The sequence below is a fragment of the Pelodiscus sinensis genome, chromosome 29 (genome assembly GCF_052426305.1).
Source record: "Pelodiscus sinensis isolate ZL-2025 chromosome 29, ASM5242630v1, whole genome shotgun sequence".
Classification (NCBI taxonomy): Eukaryota; Metazoa; Chordata; order Testudines; family Trionychidae; genus Pelodiscus; species Pelodiscus sinensis.
Window position 1 is genome coordinate 16,650,732 of NC_143080.1, and position 15,057 is coordinate 16,665,788.

General features: G+C 44.4%; 2 protein-coding genes across 21 annotated transcripts in view; one reads left to right on the forward strand and one right to left on the reverse strand.

Moving 5' to 3' along the window:
• The window catches only part of LOC102458302 (non-structural maintenance of chromosomes element 3 homolog), a 175,814-nt gene that overhangs the window by 19,189 nt on the left and 141,568 nt on the right, over positions 1-15,057 (forward strand). For 2 of the 15 annotated variants that reach the window (XR_012898035.2, XM_089774035.1), the window contains one exon: positions 8,277-8,439. The exons of 12 other annotated variants lie outside the window; for them this stretch is intronic. The gene's annotated coding sequence lies outside the window, so the exon portion shown is untranslated. Of the gene's footprint in view, positions 1-8,276; positions 8,440-15,057 lie in introns of those variants that run through there. One more of the 15 variants, XR_016348054.1, reaches the window with a different exon arrangement.
• The window catches only part of LOC142820990 (uncharacterized), a 36,174-nt gene that overhangs the window by 5,888 nt on the left and 15,229 nt on the right, over positions 1-15,057 (reverse strand). For 2 of the 6 annotated variants that reach the window (XM_089774028.1, XM_089774026.1), the window contains exons 2-6: positions 7,011-7,076; positions 6,313-6,522; positions 5,706-5,728; positions 4,377-4,492; positions 4,103-4,135 (exon numbers count right to left, since the gene is read on the reverse strand). In XM_089774028.1, the coding sequence (XP_089630154.1) occupies positions 4,103-4,135; positions 4,377-4,492; positions 5,706-5,728; positions 6,313-6,522; positions 7,011-7,076 (448 nt within the window). Of the gene's footprint in view, positions 1-4,102; positions 4,136-4,376; positions 4,493-5,705; positions 5,729-6,312; positions 6,524-7,010; positions 7,077-15,057 lie in introns of those variants that run through there. The other 4 variants (XM_089774027.1, XM_089774029.1, XM_089774031.1 and 1 more) reach the window with 4 other exon arrangements.

Sequence of the window (15,057 nt, forward strand, 5' to 3'; positions counted from 1 at the left end):
TATAAACATGTAGGCTGCGTCTAGACTGGCAAGTTTTTCTGCAAAAGCAGCTGCTTTTGTGGAAAAACTTGCCAGCTGTCTACACTGGCCGCTTGAATTTCCGCAAGAACACTGATGATCTCGTGTAAGATTGTCAGTGTTCTTGCAGAAATGCTATGCTGCTCCTGTTTGAACAAAAGCCCTCTTGTGCAAATGCTTTTGCAGAAGAGGGCCAATGCAGACAACGCGGTATTGTTTTGCACAAAAAAGCCCTGATGGTGAAGATGGCGATTGGGGCTTTCTTGTGCAAAACCGCGTCTAGATTGGCACGGATGCTTTTCCGCAAAAAGTGCTTCCCTCCTCCCCTCTCCCCCCCCCTCCCCCCCCCCCCGCTTTTGCGGAAAAGTGTCCGTGCCAATCCAGATGCTCTTTTCCGCAAATGCGTTTAACGGAAAACTTTACTGTTAAAACATTTGCGGAAAATCATGCCAGTCTAGACATATGTCTACGCTGCTCCTGTTTTGCACAAAAAATATGCATTTGAGGCGAAGTGTGGAATATCACTGTGCCTCATTTTCATAATTAATAAGATTCCATTTTTGTGGAAAAGCCTCTTGTGCAAAAATGGATCCTCATTAATTATGCTTTGCCTCATTTGCATATTTGATGTGCAAAACGGGGGCAGTGTAAACATAGCCGTAGAGTGACAGCTAATGATACCAGTGATTAATATCTTTTTGAAATGTATGTATTAACACGTTGTGAAAAAAATGATACTAAATAATATGTTTTAAAGTCTGTGGCCAAATATGGAAAAGCAGATTCCCTCCCAAGAAAGAGCAGGTAGTTAATCTACTTGTTTTTTCTGTAAATTAAGCATGGTAGAACCAAAATGCACTGTTTATATACAAGGGAATAGAATGGCCGATGAGCATGAGAACACCCTGCCTCTTAAACTCTATCAGAGTTTGGTCTGTGTGGGCTGGCTATGATAAAATGCTTGTGAATGCTCTTTTGATACGGGGGCTTTAGTGTTAGTGATACGCCCTATAAAAAAAAATACAAAGCTCATGGCAAGGACCCTATGAAGTTGAGTAACAAGAGAATAACCCAAAGTAATGCTACCCCACACTATGCATTATCACATGTTAATAGTTTTAACGGCTGTTACAATAGAGAAGTAACTGATAATACTGTGTGTTGTGAGAAAGGAGGGGTCTTAGGCATCCCGACTGCCAGAGTGACGCATCACTTGGCAGGACTGAGAGTATACCTAGCGTTAACACACCTCACAAAGCAGACATCAGAGCTGCAAGTGTTCTCCGATATGCTAGGGCAGCGGTTCTCAAACTTTTGGGGCTCCGGAGCCCTTTACGTGCGTAAAAATTTATGAGGAGCCCTAGTGGTCCACTGATTGTTTGTGTTGTACCTATCGATGTTTCCAATTTGTCAACCTTGCGGAGCCCCGGGAGATGTCTTGCGGAGCCCTGAGGCTCCACGAAGCACAGTTTTTGAGAAACACTGTGCTAGGGGATGACTTATAAAATAGTCCCATAAGACTGATGTGGGATCCCAGGCTGCCACTAGTAGGACATTCAGAACCACAGCACAAATTTGTAAAGAAACAATGTGCCGGAAAAAGAAATTCAAGTGCCTGGCACCTAGTGGGGTTTGAGCAAATAGTATAGTTGTTCCTCTATAGTATTTTTGCTGCAGTTGTGATAAATAAATATCTGAAATAGACAGATCTTCCTTTTACTGAATACTGAGTGTCAGTGAATGTAATGAGTGATACTAACTAAGCAGTATTTATTATAACTACATTGACTTATTTTGTTTAGGAGTATCTACCCTCAACATATAGGATTCTGAAAACTATCCGGCTACGTCTACACTGGCCCCTTTTCCGGAAGGGGCATGTAAATTTCACCAGTCGTAGTAGGGAAATGCGCGGGGGATTTAAATATCCCCCGCGGCATTTAAATAAAAATGTCCGCCGCTTTTTTCCGGCTTTTAAAAAAGCCGGAAAAGAGCGTCTACACTGGCCCCGATCCTCCGGAAAAAGCGCCCTTTTCCGGAGGCTCTTGTAGGAATAAGATCCTCCGGAAAAGGGCGCTTTTTCCGGAGGATCGGGGCCAGTGTAGACGCTCTTTTCCGGCTTTTTTAAAAGCCGGAAAAAAGTGGCGGACATTTTTATTTAAATGCCGCGGGGGATATTTAAATCCCCCACGCATTTCCCTACTACGACTGGTGAAATTTACATGCCCCTTCCGGAAAAGGGGCCAGTGTAGACGTAGCCTCCATGTTCAGGATCACCAGCATTTTCTATAGTTTCAGAATTATTTGCAAATGATAGTGTTTTGGTCACATCCAGTATGTTACACAGACACAGTAAAAAAAACTGACAACAACCAGTAACTGAAGAAAAAATTGCCCAGTTTGTTTATGCAACAAAATTCTCCTTTCCAATATTGAAAACCCACATTTCATTATCATGGATCAGTCATTAAGACCAGGACACAGTTCACCCAAGAGAGCAGATGCTGCAGGCAAATTGCTGGATAAAGTGTATGAAAGAGAAATTGAAAAGGGTGCAAAAAGTCAACAGGGTAAAAGTGTTAACCTAAGTCTTGATGGGTGGGGCAGTGTTCACAATGATCCTGTTGTATGTGTTTGTATGACAACAAACAAAGGTAATGTCTTCCTTACAGAAACAATTGATACTTCTCAGTTGGGGGCCTAATCGATGAGGTTTTTTTTTCCTCCTTACATGAGCCAGATCAAGTGCTCACTTGTGTACGGCCCCTGACTGATTTTTCTCTGTATCTGTGGCCCTTGACCAAAAAAGGTTCCCCACTCCTATTATCACAAAGTCATAGTTTTGTCCCTTACCTCAAATAAGTGAAAAGTGAGAGAAACACGCATTTCCACTATCGAAGTCCCCTTTTCTTTCAGAATGAGCCCATACACAACACTGCATTCTTTTCCCATTCATAGGCAGTCTGAACACCAAGCCTGGGCAAAATTTGGCCCAGGGATTGGATCCGGCCCGCCACGCCACTGGATCTGGCCTATGGAGACAGTGGGGAGTCCCAGGCAGGCTCTCCTGCTTGCCCCGCAGCCCTGCGCGCCATGCAGAAACGCAGCTGTAGAGCTCTTTCTGTTTTAAAACTGGAGGGGAGAAGTTTCAGGAGCCGCCCTGCCCCCAGCACAATCCCATTGGCTGGTTTCAGGCTAGAAACCAGCCAATGGGAGCTGCTTGTTGGAATAACAGGTAGCCAAGAAGAACCATGCCTCCTCCTCCTCAGTTATTCACTGAAGCACATGGCTAGGAAAGCAGGCAGGCTGGCTGGCTGGGAAATGTTTTAACTCTGCAAAAGCCTTAGGTCTGCAGGCTGGCAGGCTAGTTTGGCACTCTTGGCCACTGCCTGCCTCTGGCACTTCAGCCCTTTCCTGCACCAACCGTTACTCAACATACCCAAACCCTCTGTCCCGCCCTTACACCAATACCCCCCTCCCAGATCTGGCATCCCAGTCTCTTGCCCCAGATCACAATAACTTCCTATCCTAGGGCAGGGGACTAGAGTCCCCAAACTCCTGCACTCTAGTCCCCTGCCCTAGGTCACAACAGCCTCCTTCACCCAAACTCCCTCCCAGACTCTCAGTCTCGCTGCTGCACCCAAGCTTCATCTCAGACCCCACATCTCCTCCATTAATATGGCAGTGGAGTGGCCTCCCATAAAAAATGATTGCATAATACATGATACATAATATAGCAGCCCCATCTCCCCATCGGAAACAGTTTTACAGGGGATAGCTTGGTTCCACTCCCTAGCTCCCAAAACACTGCTACTGCCCTGTAGCCATTTTTAATTGCTCATTAAAGCTTCATGCTGCACCAGGTACCAATGTTTCCCTCTTCTCTCCACTTCACACCATTCAGGTTCTTGTTCCTTTTCTCTGTCAGATCAGGATTCACTCTGACCTCCACCAGGCATCATAGCAGGAGGCAACTGGGTAGTCACTGGTCCACCTCTCAGGTTTATCTCAGGGTGGAGGCACCGATCACCGGCCACTAACATGGTTTTGATTTGAAACCTTCCCACAAGAGGCAGAAACGTACCTGAGTTGTTCTCCAGCTCCAGACGCAGAGTCTCTGTGGAAGAAGAGGTTAAAATTCAAGCCTTCACATTTATAGGTCTATTCCGATTGGTTAGTAACGTAACTGCACCAGAAGAGCTAGCCCTACAGGGAAACTCAAGGGGAAAGGGCAAGTCCCTGAGCTGCACCAGTAAGACAAAGCACCAGGGTCAGTGACAACACGAGAGCCGCTGACTCCTCCACAGGGCATGGGTCCATCTAACTAGGAAGGATGAACCTGACAAATTCCAGTTCACCTTTGAGTCCCAGCAGCACCTCCTGCAGGATGGCACTTTTCAGAGAGAAATTGCTGAGTCTCTTCTCCAGTTCTGCAAACCCCTGCTCTGGCTTCGGCAATGGCTCATCTTCCCTGCTGAGGAAAGTAGGAAGAGTGAGACGTGGCTCCAATCCCCAGTGCCAAAGCCCAGCAGCCCCCAGACTCTGGGAAAGCTGCATCAGAGCTTTGTTGTCTCAGATATCACCTGCACTCAGTCCCCCTCCCCTCAGAGACTTCACTCCTCTCCTCACTCCAGCCCACCTGCTGTGGTGACATCCAAGCGCTAGCATCTCTGCTGACACACCAAGAAGATACACACATCTCTGAGCCAGGGTTTCAAGATATTTCACAGACTCAGGCCAGGTCTACACTAGACTATTAAGTGGTTGAGAGGTGTGAAAAATCCACACCTCTGAGACAGGTAGGCTACGTCTACACTGGCCCCTTTTCCGGAAGGGGCATGGTAATTTTTGAAATCGCAATAGGGAAATGCGTGGGGGATTTAAATATCCCCCGCGGCATTTAAATAAAAATGTCCGCCGCTTTTTTCCGGCTTTTAGAAAAGCCGGAAAAGAGCGTCTACACTGGCCCCGATCCTCCGGAAAAAGCGCCCTTTTCCGGAGGATCTTATTCCTTATTTGAAGTAGGAATAAGATCCTCCGGAAAAGGGCGCTTTTTCCAGAGGATCGGGGCCAGTGTAGACGCTCTTTTCCGGCTTTTCTAAAAGCTGGAAAAAAGCGGCGGACATTTTTATTTAAATGCCGCGGGGGATATTTAAATCCCCCCCGCGCATTTCCCTATTGCGATTTTAAAGATTACCATGCCCCTTCCGGAAAAGGGGCCAATGTAGACGAGCCCGTAGAGAAGTCCCTGAGCATACACTGCTAGGGCCATGGAGGAAACCTTCCAACTCCCTAGCTACTGCCTGTTGAAGAGGTGAGTTACCTACGTTAATGTTGCCATAAGGAGTGTCTACATTGAACACATGCAGCAGTACTGCTGCACCATTTGAAGTCTAGACAAGCCCTTAGCAAGGCAGCACTGCCTCCACTTGCATTTGGGAAGGTTGCTTTGCAATCTACTTTAAAAAGACCAAATATGAGATTCTGCATGCTGCGACACACGATGTGGCTGGGTGGGGCTCACAGGCCCTATGTAGGCCAGTCCTCATTCGCTCTCAGACAGCCCCATGCTCGTCTCCTTCCTCAGGCAGCCGCTAAGGAAAGACACGCTCACAGGCATTCTACCCGTGAGTCCCAGCAGGGGAAGCGCGAGTCAGTGTGCTTGACAAGCAAAGGAGGTGACATACCTGCTCTCAGTGCTTCCTGCCCCCTGCAGAGGGAGAGAAAGAAGAGGCAAGTCAGTGGCTGTGCCTCAGACTAGGGAGGCCTCCGGTTCTGCAGGGGAATCATCACTGGAGCCTCAGGTCTTTGGGGAATTTCAGACACTCAGGTTCACACTCAGAGAAAACCTCCCAACTGCTTCCACTCAGCTGGGACTTCTGCTCTCAGCAACCCAGCTAGGAGCTTGCTGGAGGGAAACTCTCCCCAGGCATTTTAAAGGGAGAGACTGTTTGCTACATTGAGAGTGAAATTTCCCCTAGTGCCGAGACCCATGAAGTTCTCTCACTCTACTGAGCCCACTAACCTGGGACGACATGGAGCCTTAGACCTGGCAGAGGGAGGGTGGGCTGGAAATGTCACTCATGCAGATAGACATTTACAGCACAGGACAGATGGTCTTGGGGTTACCCACCCAGGGATCCCAGGTCCCATTCCCGGCTGTGCCACAGACTCAGTATGTAACTGTGGGCAGGGCTGTACCCTTTCCCCTAATGCCCTGACCCCACTCTGTGAAGTGCGTTGGACCGTAGGACTAAGAAACTGCATATTCTCACTGCCATAACCCAGTCTGACCTGCAGGGACTGGCTCCACGGCTGCTGGCCCTTCTCTCCAAGCAGGAAAATCTCCCTGGATCGCCTGGACACGCCCTCATCTCTTCTCTTGACAATGTCTCTGGCTAGCTCTTCCAGCTGGGCTAGCAGGAGCTGCTCCTGCTCCTCCAGAAAGTCTCGCAGCTCCTTCCACTCCGCAAGGATCTTCTGCCTCTCAGCTTCCGTCTGTTTCTGCAACCCCGGGGAGAGGGTGGCTTGTAACAGGGGAGATTCAGAACTGTGCCTCTCAGCAGAGGAGGGGATTAGTTTACCAGAACACAGGATCTCTGTGGCGGGCGATGTAAGTTCGGTTAGGCCAGGACGGGGGAGGAAGAAGGGCAGGGGTGACCCTATGGCTAACGTGAGGCTTTTTGGCCAAACTTCACCAAACTGTATTGCACCCAACTCTTCACAAGCCCACCCGCATTTCCTCTCCTCTCCATCTCCCTTCGGTGCTAGTGTAGGGTCTGTCCATGCCACAGACTGACACTCCTCTGCACAGCAGCATCTTAAACCCTAAACACATCAGGCTCCTCCCATGTTTGAGACTGACCTTCTCCCTGGGCTCCAATGCAGATGCTTTCCTGGCTAGAGTGGCAGGGTGAGCCCTGCATTTCTATTTCACTCAGGGCAGTTTGATCCCAAGCAAGCCTGAAGAGCAGGGGACTCTAGATACCTACCAGCAGCATTGTGCTTTGCCTCTCCTTGGCTTTTTGCAGACAAGCCAGATCCTCTCCTAGTGACTCCTGAAAGAAACAGGGCAGAAGGGAGTTACAAACTGCTCCAAAGGGCCTCACAGCTTCCAGATTTCGTGGCTGAATCCTGCCCTGCACATGCCTGTGCAGAACCCCGGGGACTCAGATTTTCTTTCCACTTACGGTTCATCCTCAGCAAGAAAGATCTCATAGAAGCAGAGTCAGGTTTTCCAAAGAAGACAGAGGACACTGTGGTGAAGTGACAGTGGTGCAAGCCCTCAGCCTCAAACAGTTCCCACTCACATCCCAAACAACCAACTTCACACATTCACCCACCTCTCCATGGACTCCTTAATGGTGGTTTTCTACATAAAAGAGCATTTTTATTGGCTGTAATAAGCTTAATACATATTCTTCACAACTCAGAGATAGATGTAGGTTTCTTTTTTTGCAGCAGATATTTATGATGTCGGAGGTGAACTAGTAGTAATATTTGACGGATTTTCTTGCTATGCTGTATTGGGAGAACATCACCAGACAGATATTTCAATTGTTTTATTTACTAAAATAACACTATGTATTCTGAAAATAGTCCACTATTGAGTTCCATAACATGTCTTTGGTTCCTCTCACTTTTTTCACAGCAGCTGCTGAGTGATTGTTACAGAAGTATTTTACAATTTCAGCAACATTAGCCTTTATTTCTGGAACACTGAAGTCTTTGGGTAGGAAGTGCATGAAAGGATTCTCTTCTAAATTTCCTCTCATCTTGGATACATTTGTCTGTGACCAAGCTGTGTACTAGACATTCGAATTTTTTTCAGTTTGTTTGAGCTTTTACATCTTGTAAGTATTCTGCCATGTGTGTATTTCCTGATATATCAATTGTTTCTGTAAGGAAGACATTCCCTTCTTCTGTTGTCACACAAGCACATACAACAGGATCGTTGTGTATATTGCTCCACTCATCAAGGAGCAAGGTTATCAATTTTATGCTTCTACTTTTTGCACATGGCTCAGTTTCTCTTTCGCACTCTTTATCCAGCTATTTGCTACAACATCAGCTCTCATGGTTGGATTGTATCCAGGTCTTAATGATTGAACCATGTTAATGAAGTGTGGGTTCTCAATCATATGGAAAGGAAAGTTTGTTGCATAAACAAACTGGGCAATTTTTTCATCAATTACCTCTTTTTGTAATCTGCTGGTGCTTATCACAAACTTATCTATGGGTCTTTCTTTCTTTCACAGGTGATATACTATGGCTATGTGACATACATGGTGTGACTGAAAAACAATCACTGGGAGATAACTCTGAAACACTAGAAAATAATGGTGATCTTGAAGCTGGATAGTCTTCAGAATCATGTATGTTGAGGATAAGTTCTCCTAAATAAAACAAGTTAATACCATTCTTTAATTATTATTACCATACTGCTCATTTAGTATTATTCATTGACACTCAGTAGTACTTTAAAGGAGAAATGGTAAAAAGAAGATTTGCCAATTTCAGCTATTTATTTTTTATCACAGCTGCACCAAAAAATGATAGTACCATAGAGTAACAACTATATTTTTTGCTCAAACATGAAAATAGTTCAGAAGGAAGATAGACAGCCCTTAAGAAAGTAGTATGAATCAAAAAAGTTTACCAACCTGATATTCCTTTTATCCTCTTCAATTCAGTTTCTCATGATATTATTTCATTCAGGCAACCAGGCCTTGCATTTCTTTGTTGCACTGTTTGCATTTTGTACCCATGCCTGTCTTACCTACTGGTAGAGGAACTTTATTAAAATATTCTCAAACAGGGTCTTTTTATGGCTTGCTCCCATTATAGAATACTAGAACTGAAAGGGATCTTGACAGGCCAAGTAGTCCATTCACCGCAGGACCACTCACCCTCTCTATAGTGTCTCTGATAGATTCCACAACCTTCCTAGGCAATTTATTTCAGTGTTTAATCACCCCTATAATTAGGAAATTTTCCCTAATGTCCAACCTAACCCCCTTGTTGCAATTTAAGTGAATTGATTCTTGGCCTGTTATCAGAGATCAAGGAGAACAATTTTTTTCCCTACTCCTTGTAACACCCTTTTAGATACTTGAAAACTGCTATCATGTTCCCACTTAGTCTTCTCTTATCTAAAATAAACGATCCCAGTTCTTTCAGTCTTCCCACATAGGTCATGTGTTCTAGACCTTTAATCATTTGTGTTGCTTTTCTCTGGACCTTCTCCAATTTCTCCACATTTTTCTTGAAATGTGGTGCTCAGGACTGGACACAATACTCCAACTGAGGCCTAATCAGTGCACAGTAAAGCAGAATAATTACTTCTTGTGTCTTGATCACAACACTCCTGTTAATGCATCCAAGAATCATATTTGCTTTTTTTTTTTTTTTTTTTGCAACAGTGTCACTTTGTTGACTCATATTTAGCTTGTGGTCCACTATGACCTCTAGATCCCTTTCTGAAGTACTCCTTCCTAGACAGTTGCTTCCTATTCTGTGTGTGAGAAACTGATTTTTCCTTCCTAAGTGAAATGCTTTGTATTTGTCCTTATTAAACTTCATCCTATTTACCTCAGACATTTCTCTAGTTTGTCCAGATCAATTTGAATTATGATCCTATCTTCTAAAGCACTTGCAACCCCTCCCAGCTTGGTATCATCTGCAAACTTAATAATCTTACTCTCTATGCCATCACCCAAATCACTGATGAAGATATTGAACGAAACCTGTCCCAAAACTGACCCCTGCAGAATCCCACTTGTTATGCCCTTCCAGCATGAATGTGAACCATTAATAACTTCTCTCTGAGAATGTTTATCCAGCCAGTTATGCACCCACCTTATACTAGCCCCATCTAGGTTTGATTGCCTTAATTGATTGATAGGAAGGCCATATGAGACTATATCAAATGTTTTAGTAAAATCCAGGAATACCACTTCCACCTCATCCACAAAACTTGTTATCCTATCAAAGAAAGCGATCAGATTGGTCTGACATGATTTGTTTTTTACAAATCCATGCTGGCTGTTGTTATCTTCCAGATGTTTGCAGATGAATTCCTTAATTATTTGTTCCATTATCTTTTTTAGCATAGAAGTTAAGCTGACTGCTCTGCAGTTTCCTGGTTTGTTCTTATTTCCCTTTTTAATGGATGGGCACTATATTTGCTCTTTTCCAGTCTTCTGGAATCTCTCCAGAATTCCATGACTTTTCAAGATGATAGTTCTTGGCTCAGATATCTCTTCTATCAGCTCCCTGAGTATTCTATTAATTTGTATTAATTATGCCCTGGTGACTTGAAGACATCTAACTTTTCTAAGTAATTTTTAATTTGTTCTGTTCTATTTTAACTTCTAAACCTACCCCGTTTCACTATATTAGGCATCCAGTCACCATCAAATCTTCTTGGTGAAAATTGAAACTAAGGGTATGTCTAGACTGCAAGCTTCTTTTGAAAGAAGCTTTTTTGGAAGAGCTTTCGAAAAATCTTCTTTTGAAAGAGAGCGTCCACACTTCAAAAGTGGATCAAAAAAGCGATCTACTTTTTCAAAAGAGAGCATCCACACTCATTGGAACCACTTCAGCCAGGGCATTAGGTCAGCAGTTACTTCCAGGTGCTGTTGCCTAAGGCTATCTGAGAGGTATATTTAAAGGGCTCCTCCCCTCCCCTCCCCCCCCCCTCCCAGACAGCCATTTCTCAGTTTCTGCTGTGGGCTTGTGTACCGCTCTGAGGGCTAGCAAAGCTTTTGCAGTGTGTGCTCTGGTTGCCCAGCTTTGTTGGATGCCACAGCATTTTTTCCTTTTTGGCTATGGAGCCAGAGCTGGCCCTGGACATGTGATGGCTCCACACTGTCATGCTGCAGGTTATGCAGCAGTTTCAGTTGAACATCTTGGGAGGAAGCACTGGGCCTGGACTGCTTCCTGTAAGACAGGCATGTCCAAAGTCTGGCCCGCGGGCCAATTGCGGCCCGTGTTCCGGTTTAATACGGCCCCACAGGTAATTTGGCAATATCTATCTTTTATGGCCCCAACGAATCCATATGTATTGAGATGAATACATTGTAAAATCTCAGTTAATGTCAGTTGGTCTAAATCAGTTATAAATATATTTGGACACAACATGTATACTTGGTGTTATGTTCCTGTTCATATTTTTAGAACTTAAAAGTTGACAGACAACCTTTATTACCAATAATATGTCATGTACTTTACAATGTTCCTGACATATATTTCAGCTTCCTGGATTTTTTTTTCATCTGGCCTTCAGATATGAAAGGCAGAGTGATTTAACACCTGTTTAGATTTGTCATCCATGTGACGAAATGAAAAGTATGCCGTTTGCAATAAACTTTGCATAAAATAGTTAATTTGCATTTAATTTTAATGGTTCAAAGAATGTCAGGCAAAATGGTCGGCCCTCACGCATGTTCACTTCATCAAATCTGGCCCTCTTTGAAAAAAGTTTGGACACCCCTGCTGTAAGGAATATTATTCAATGAATGGCTGTGCTAAGTAGCACTGCTCCAGGGACAATGGCTCTCAGAGTGGCCCATACGCACCTGAGGAATGCATCTGGGAGTTTGCAGATCAGTGCATGGGACTGCTTGCATGTGACCAGCTCTAATTGGAAGATGAAGGGAACATCAAAGGGCCCTGAGGCTAACACTGAAGACTGTTCAGCAAGCAGTTTGTACTATCTCTTCTAACAGCCTGCATCAAGTACTTGGTGACTGATGTATGTAATGTGTTCTCTTTAACAATCTCACTCTCAACTTTTTCTTTCTTTTATTAATACACCTTGGGTGCGTCTAGATTGGCAAGATTTTGCGCAAAGCTGTCTACTTGCCAGCAGCCGCTTGAATTTGTGCAAGAGCACTGACATTCTAATGTAAGAATTCAGTGCTTCTTGCGCACACATTTTGACACTCCCGCTCAGGGATAAGGCCTCTTGTGCAAGAATACTTGCGCAAGAGGGCCAGTGTAGACAGGCACCTTAATTTTTTGCGCAAGAAAGCCCGATGGCTAAAATGAAGCTTTCTTGCGCAAAAGCGCGTCTATACTGGGCATGGATGCTTTTGCGCAAAAGCACTTTTTGCGCAAAAGCATCCATGCCAAGCTAGATGCTCTTTTGCGGAAATACTTTTAACGGAAAAACGTTTCCATTAAAAGTATTTCCACAAAATCATGCCAGTCTAGACGCAGCCCGTTAGATTTTAGATTCTAAAGGATTGGCCTTGTGAGTAAGATCTAAATTATAAATTGGCCTAGAACTGTGCCTGGTCCTTGGTTCGGAGTTGGTGAGTTAGGGTTTTCCAACCTCTCACCTGTGTGTGAGGCCTGAATCTGCTTGTGGCACAGGGAAGCTGGGATGTGTGACATAATGGGTGGTGATGTCTGCTCTGTAACCCGGGGTGCCCCAGAGCAGTGATGTGTGATTCTCACTGACTCATGCACATGTGGATTGGCCCAGACACCTAGTTCCAGCTTGAGCAGATAACAAGTCTCTTCCCAGAAATGGGGGGGACTACGGCCTATAATGGCAAGGAGAAAGGAGGGTCAGGGCACAACAGGGAGGCAAGATCAAATCAGTATCTTAGATGCCTATATACAAATGCGAGAAGTATGGGTAATAAGCAGGAAGAACTGGAATTGCTAACCAATAAATACAACTATGATATCATTGGTATTACAGAAACCTGGTGGGATGGGACGCATGATTGGAATGTTGGTATGGAAGGGTACGGCTTGCTCAGGAAGGACAGACAGGGAAAAAAGGGAGGAGGGGTTGCCTTGTATATTAAAAATGTACACACTTGGACTGAAGTGGAGATGAACGTAGGAGATAGCTGTGTAGAGAGTCTCTGGGTTAAGCTAAAAGGGGTAAAAAATGAGGGTGATATGCTAGGAGTCTACTACAGGCCACCTAGCCAGGTGGAAGAGGTGGATGAGGTCTTTTTTAAACAATTAACAAAACTATCCAAAGCCCAAGATTTGGTGGTGATGGGGGACTTCAACTATCCAGACATATGTTGGGAAACTAACACAGCGAGGCACAGGCTATCCAATAAGTTTCTGGACTGCATTGGAGACAACTTTCTGTTTCAGAAGGTTGAAAAAGCTACTAGAGGAGAAGCTGTTCTGGATTTGGTTTTAACAAATAGGGAGGAACTAGTTGAGAACTTGAAAGTGGAAGACAGTATAGGGGACAGTGATCACGAAATAATAGAGTTCATGATCTTAAGGAAAGGTAGAAGGGAGACCAGCACAATTGAGGTAATGGATTTCAGGAAGGCAGATTTTGATAAGCTCAGAGAACTTGTAGGTAAGGTCCCATGGGAAAGCAAGACTGAAGGGAAAAACAACTGAGGAGAGTTGGAAGTATTTCAAAGGGACGTTGTTAAGGACCCAAAAGCAAACAATTCCGCTGTGTAGGAAAGATAGAAAATATGGCAAAAGACCAGCTTGGCTTAACAAGGAGATCTTGCACGATCTCAAAATAAAAAAGGAGTCCTATAAAAAATGGAAACTAGGACAACTAACAAAGGATGAATATAGGCAAGCAACACGGGAATGCAGGGGCAAGATTAGAAAGGCAAAGGCACAAAATGAGATCAAACTAGCTACAGGCATAAAGGGAAACAAGAAGACCTTTTATAAATACATTAAAAGCAAGAGGAAGACCAAGGACAGGGTAGGCCCACTGCTTAGTGAGGAGGGAGAAGCAGTAACAGGGAACTTGGAAATGGCGGAGATGCTCAATGACTTCTTTGTTTCGGTCTTCACCGAGAAGTCTGGAGGTGTGCCTAACGTAGTGAATACAAGCAGAGAGAGGGTAAGTTTAGAAGATAGGATACACAAAGAACAAGTTAAAAATCACTTAGGAAAGTTAGATGTCAGCAAGTCACCAGGTCCTGATGAAATGCATCCCAGGATACTCAAGGAGCTGATAGAGGAGGTATCTGAGCCTTTAGCTATGATCTTTGAAAAATCATGGCAGACAGGGGAGATTCCAGAAGACAGGAAAAGGGCAAATATTGTGCCCATCTATAAAAAGGGGAATAAGAACAACCCAGGAAACTACAGACCGGTCAGTTTAACGTCTGTCCCAGGGAAGATAATGGAGCAGGTAATTAAGGAAATCATATGCAAACACTTGGAAGGTAATAAAGTGATAGGGAATAGCCAGCATGGGTTTGTGAAGAACAAGTCATGCCAAACTAATCTGATAGCTTTCTTTGATAGGATAACGAGCCTTGTGGATAAGGGAGAAGCGGTGGATGTCATATACCTAGACTTTAGTAAGGCATTTGATACGGTCTCGCATGATATTCTTATTGATAAACTAGGCAAATATAACTTAGATAGGGCCACGATAAGGTGGGTGCATAATTGGCTGGATAACCGTAGTCAGAGAGTTGTTGTTAACGGTTCTAAATCCTGCTGGAAAGGGATAACAAGTGGAGTTCCTCAAGGGTCTGTTTTGGGACCCGTACTGTTCAATATCTTCATCAATGATGTAGATATTGGGATAGAGAGTACGCTTATTAAGTTTGCAGATGATACCAAACTGGGTGGGGTTGCAACTTCTTTGGAGGATAGGGACATAATTCAAAATGACCTTAGCAAGTTAGAGAAATGGTCAGAGGTAAACAGGATGAGGTTTAATAAAGAGAAATGCAAAGTGCTCCACTTAGGAAGGAACAATCAGTTCCATACATACAAGATGGGAAGCGACTGTCTAGGAAGGAGCATGGCGGAAAGGGATCTAGGAGTCATAGTGGACCACAAGTTGAATATGAGTCAACAGTGTGATGCTGTTGCAAAAAAAGCAAATATGATTCTAGGTTGTATCAACAGGTGTGTTGTAAGCAAAACTCGTGAAGTCATTCTGCCGCTCTACTCTGCACTAGTTAGGCCTCAGCTGGAGTACTGTGTCCAGTTCTGGGCGCCACATTTCAAGAAAGATGTGGAGAAATTGGAAAGGGTACAGAGAAGAGCAACAAGAATGATTAAAGGTTT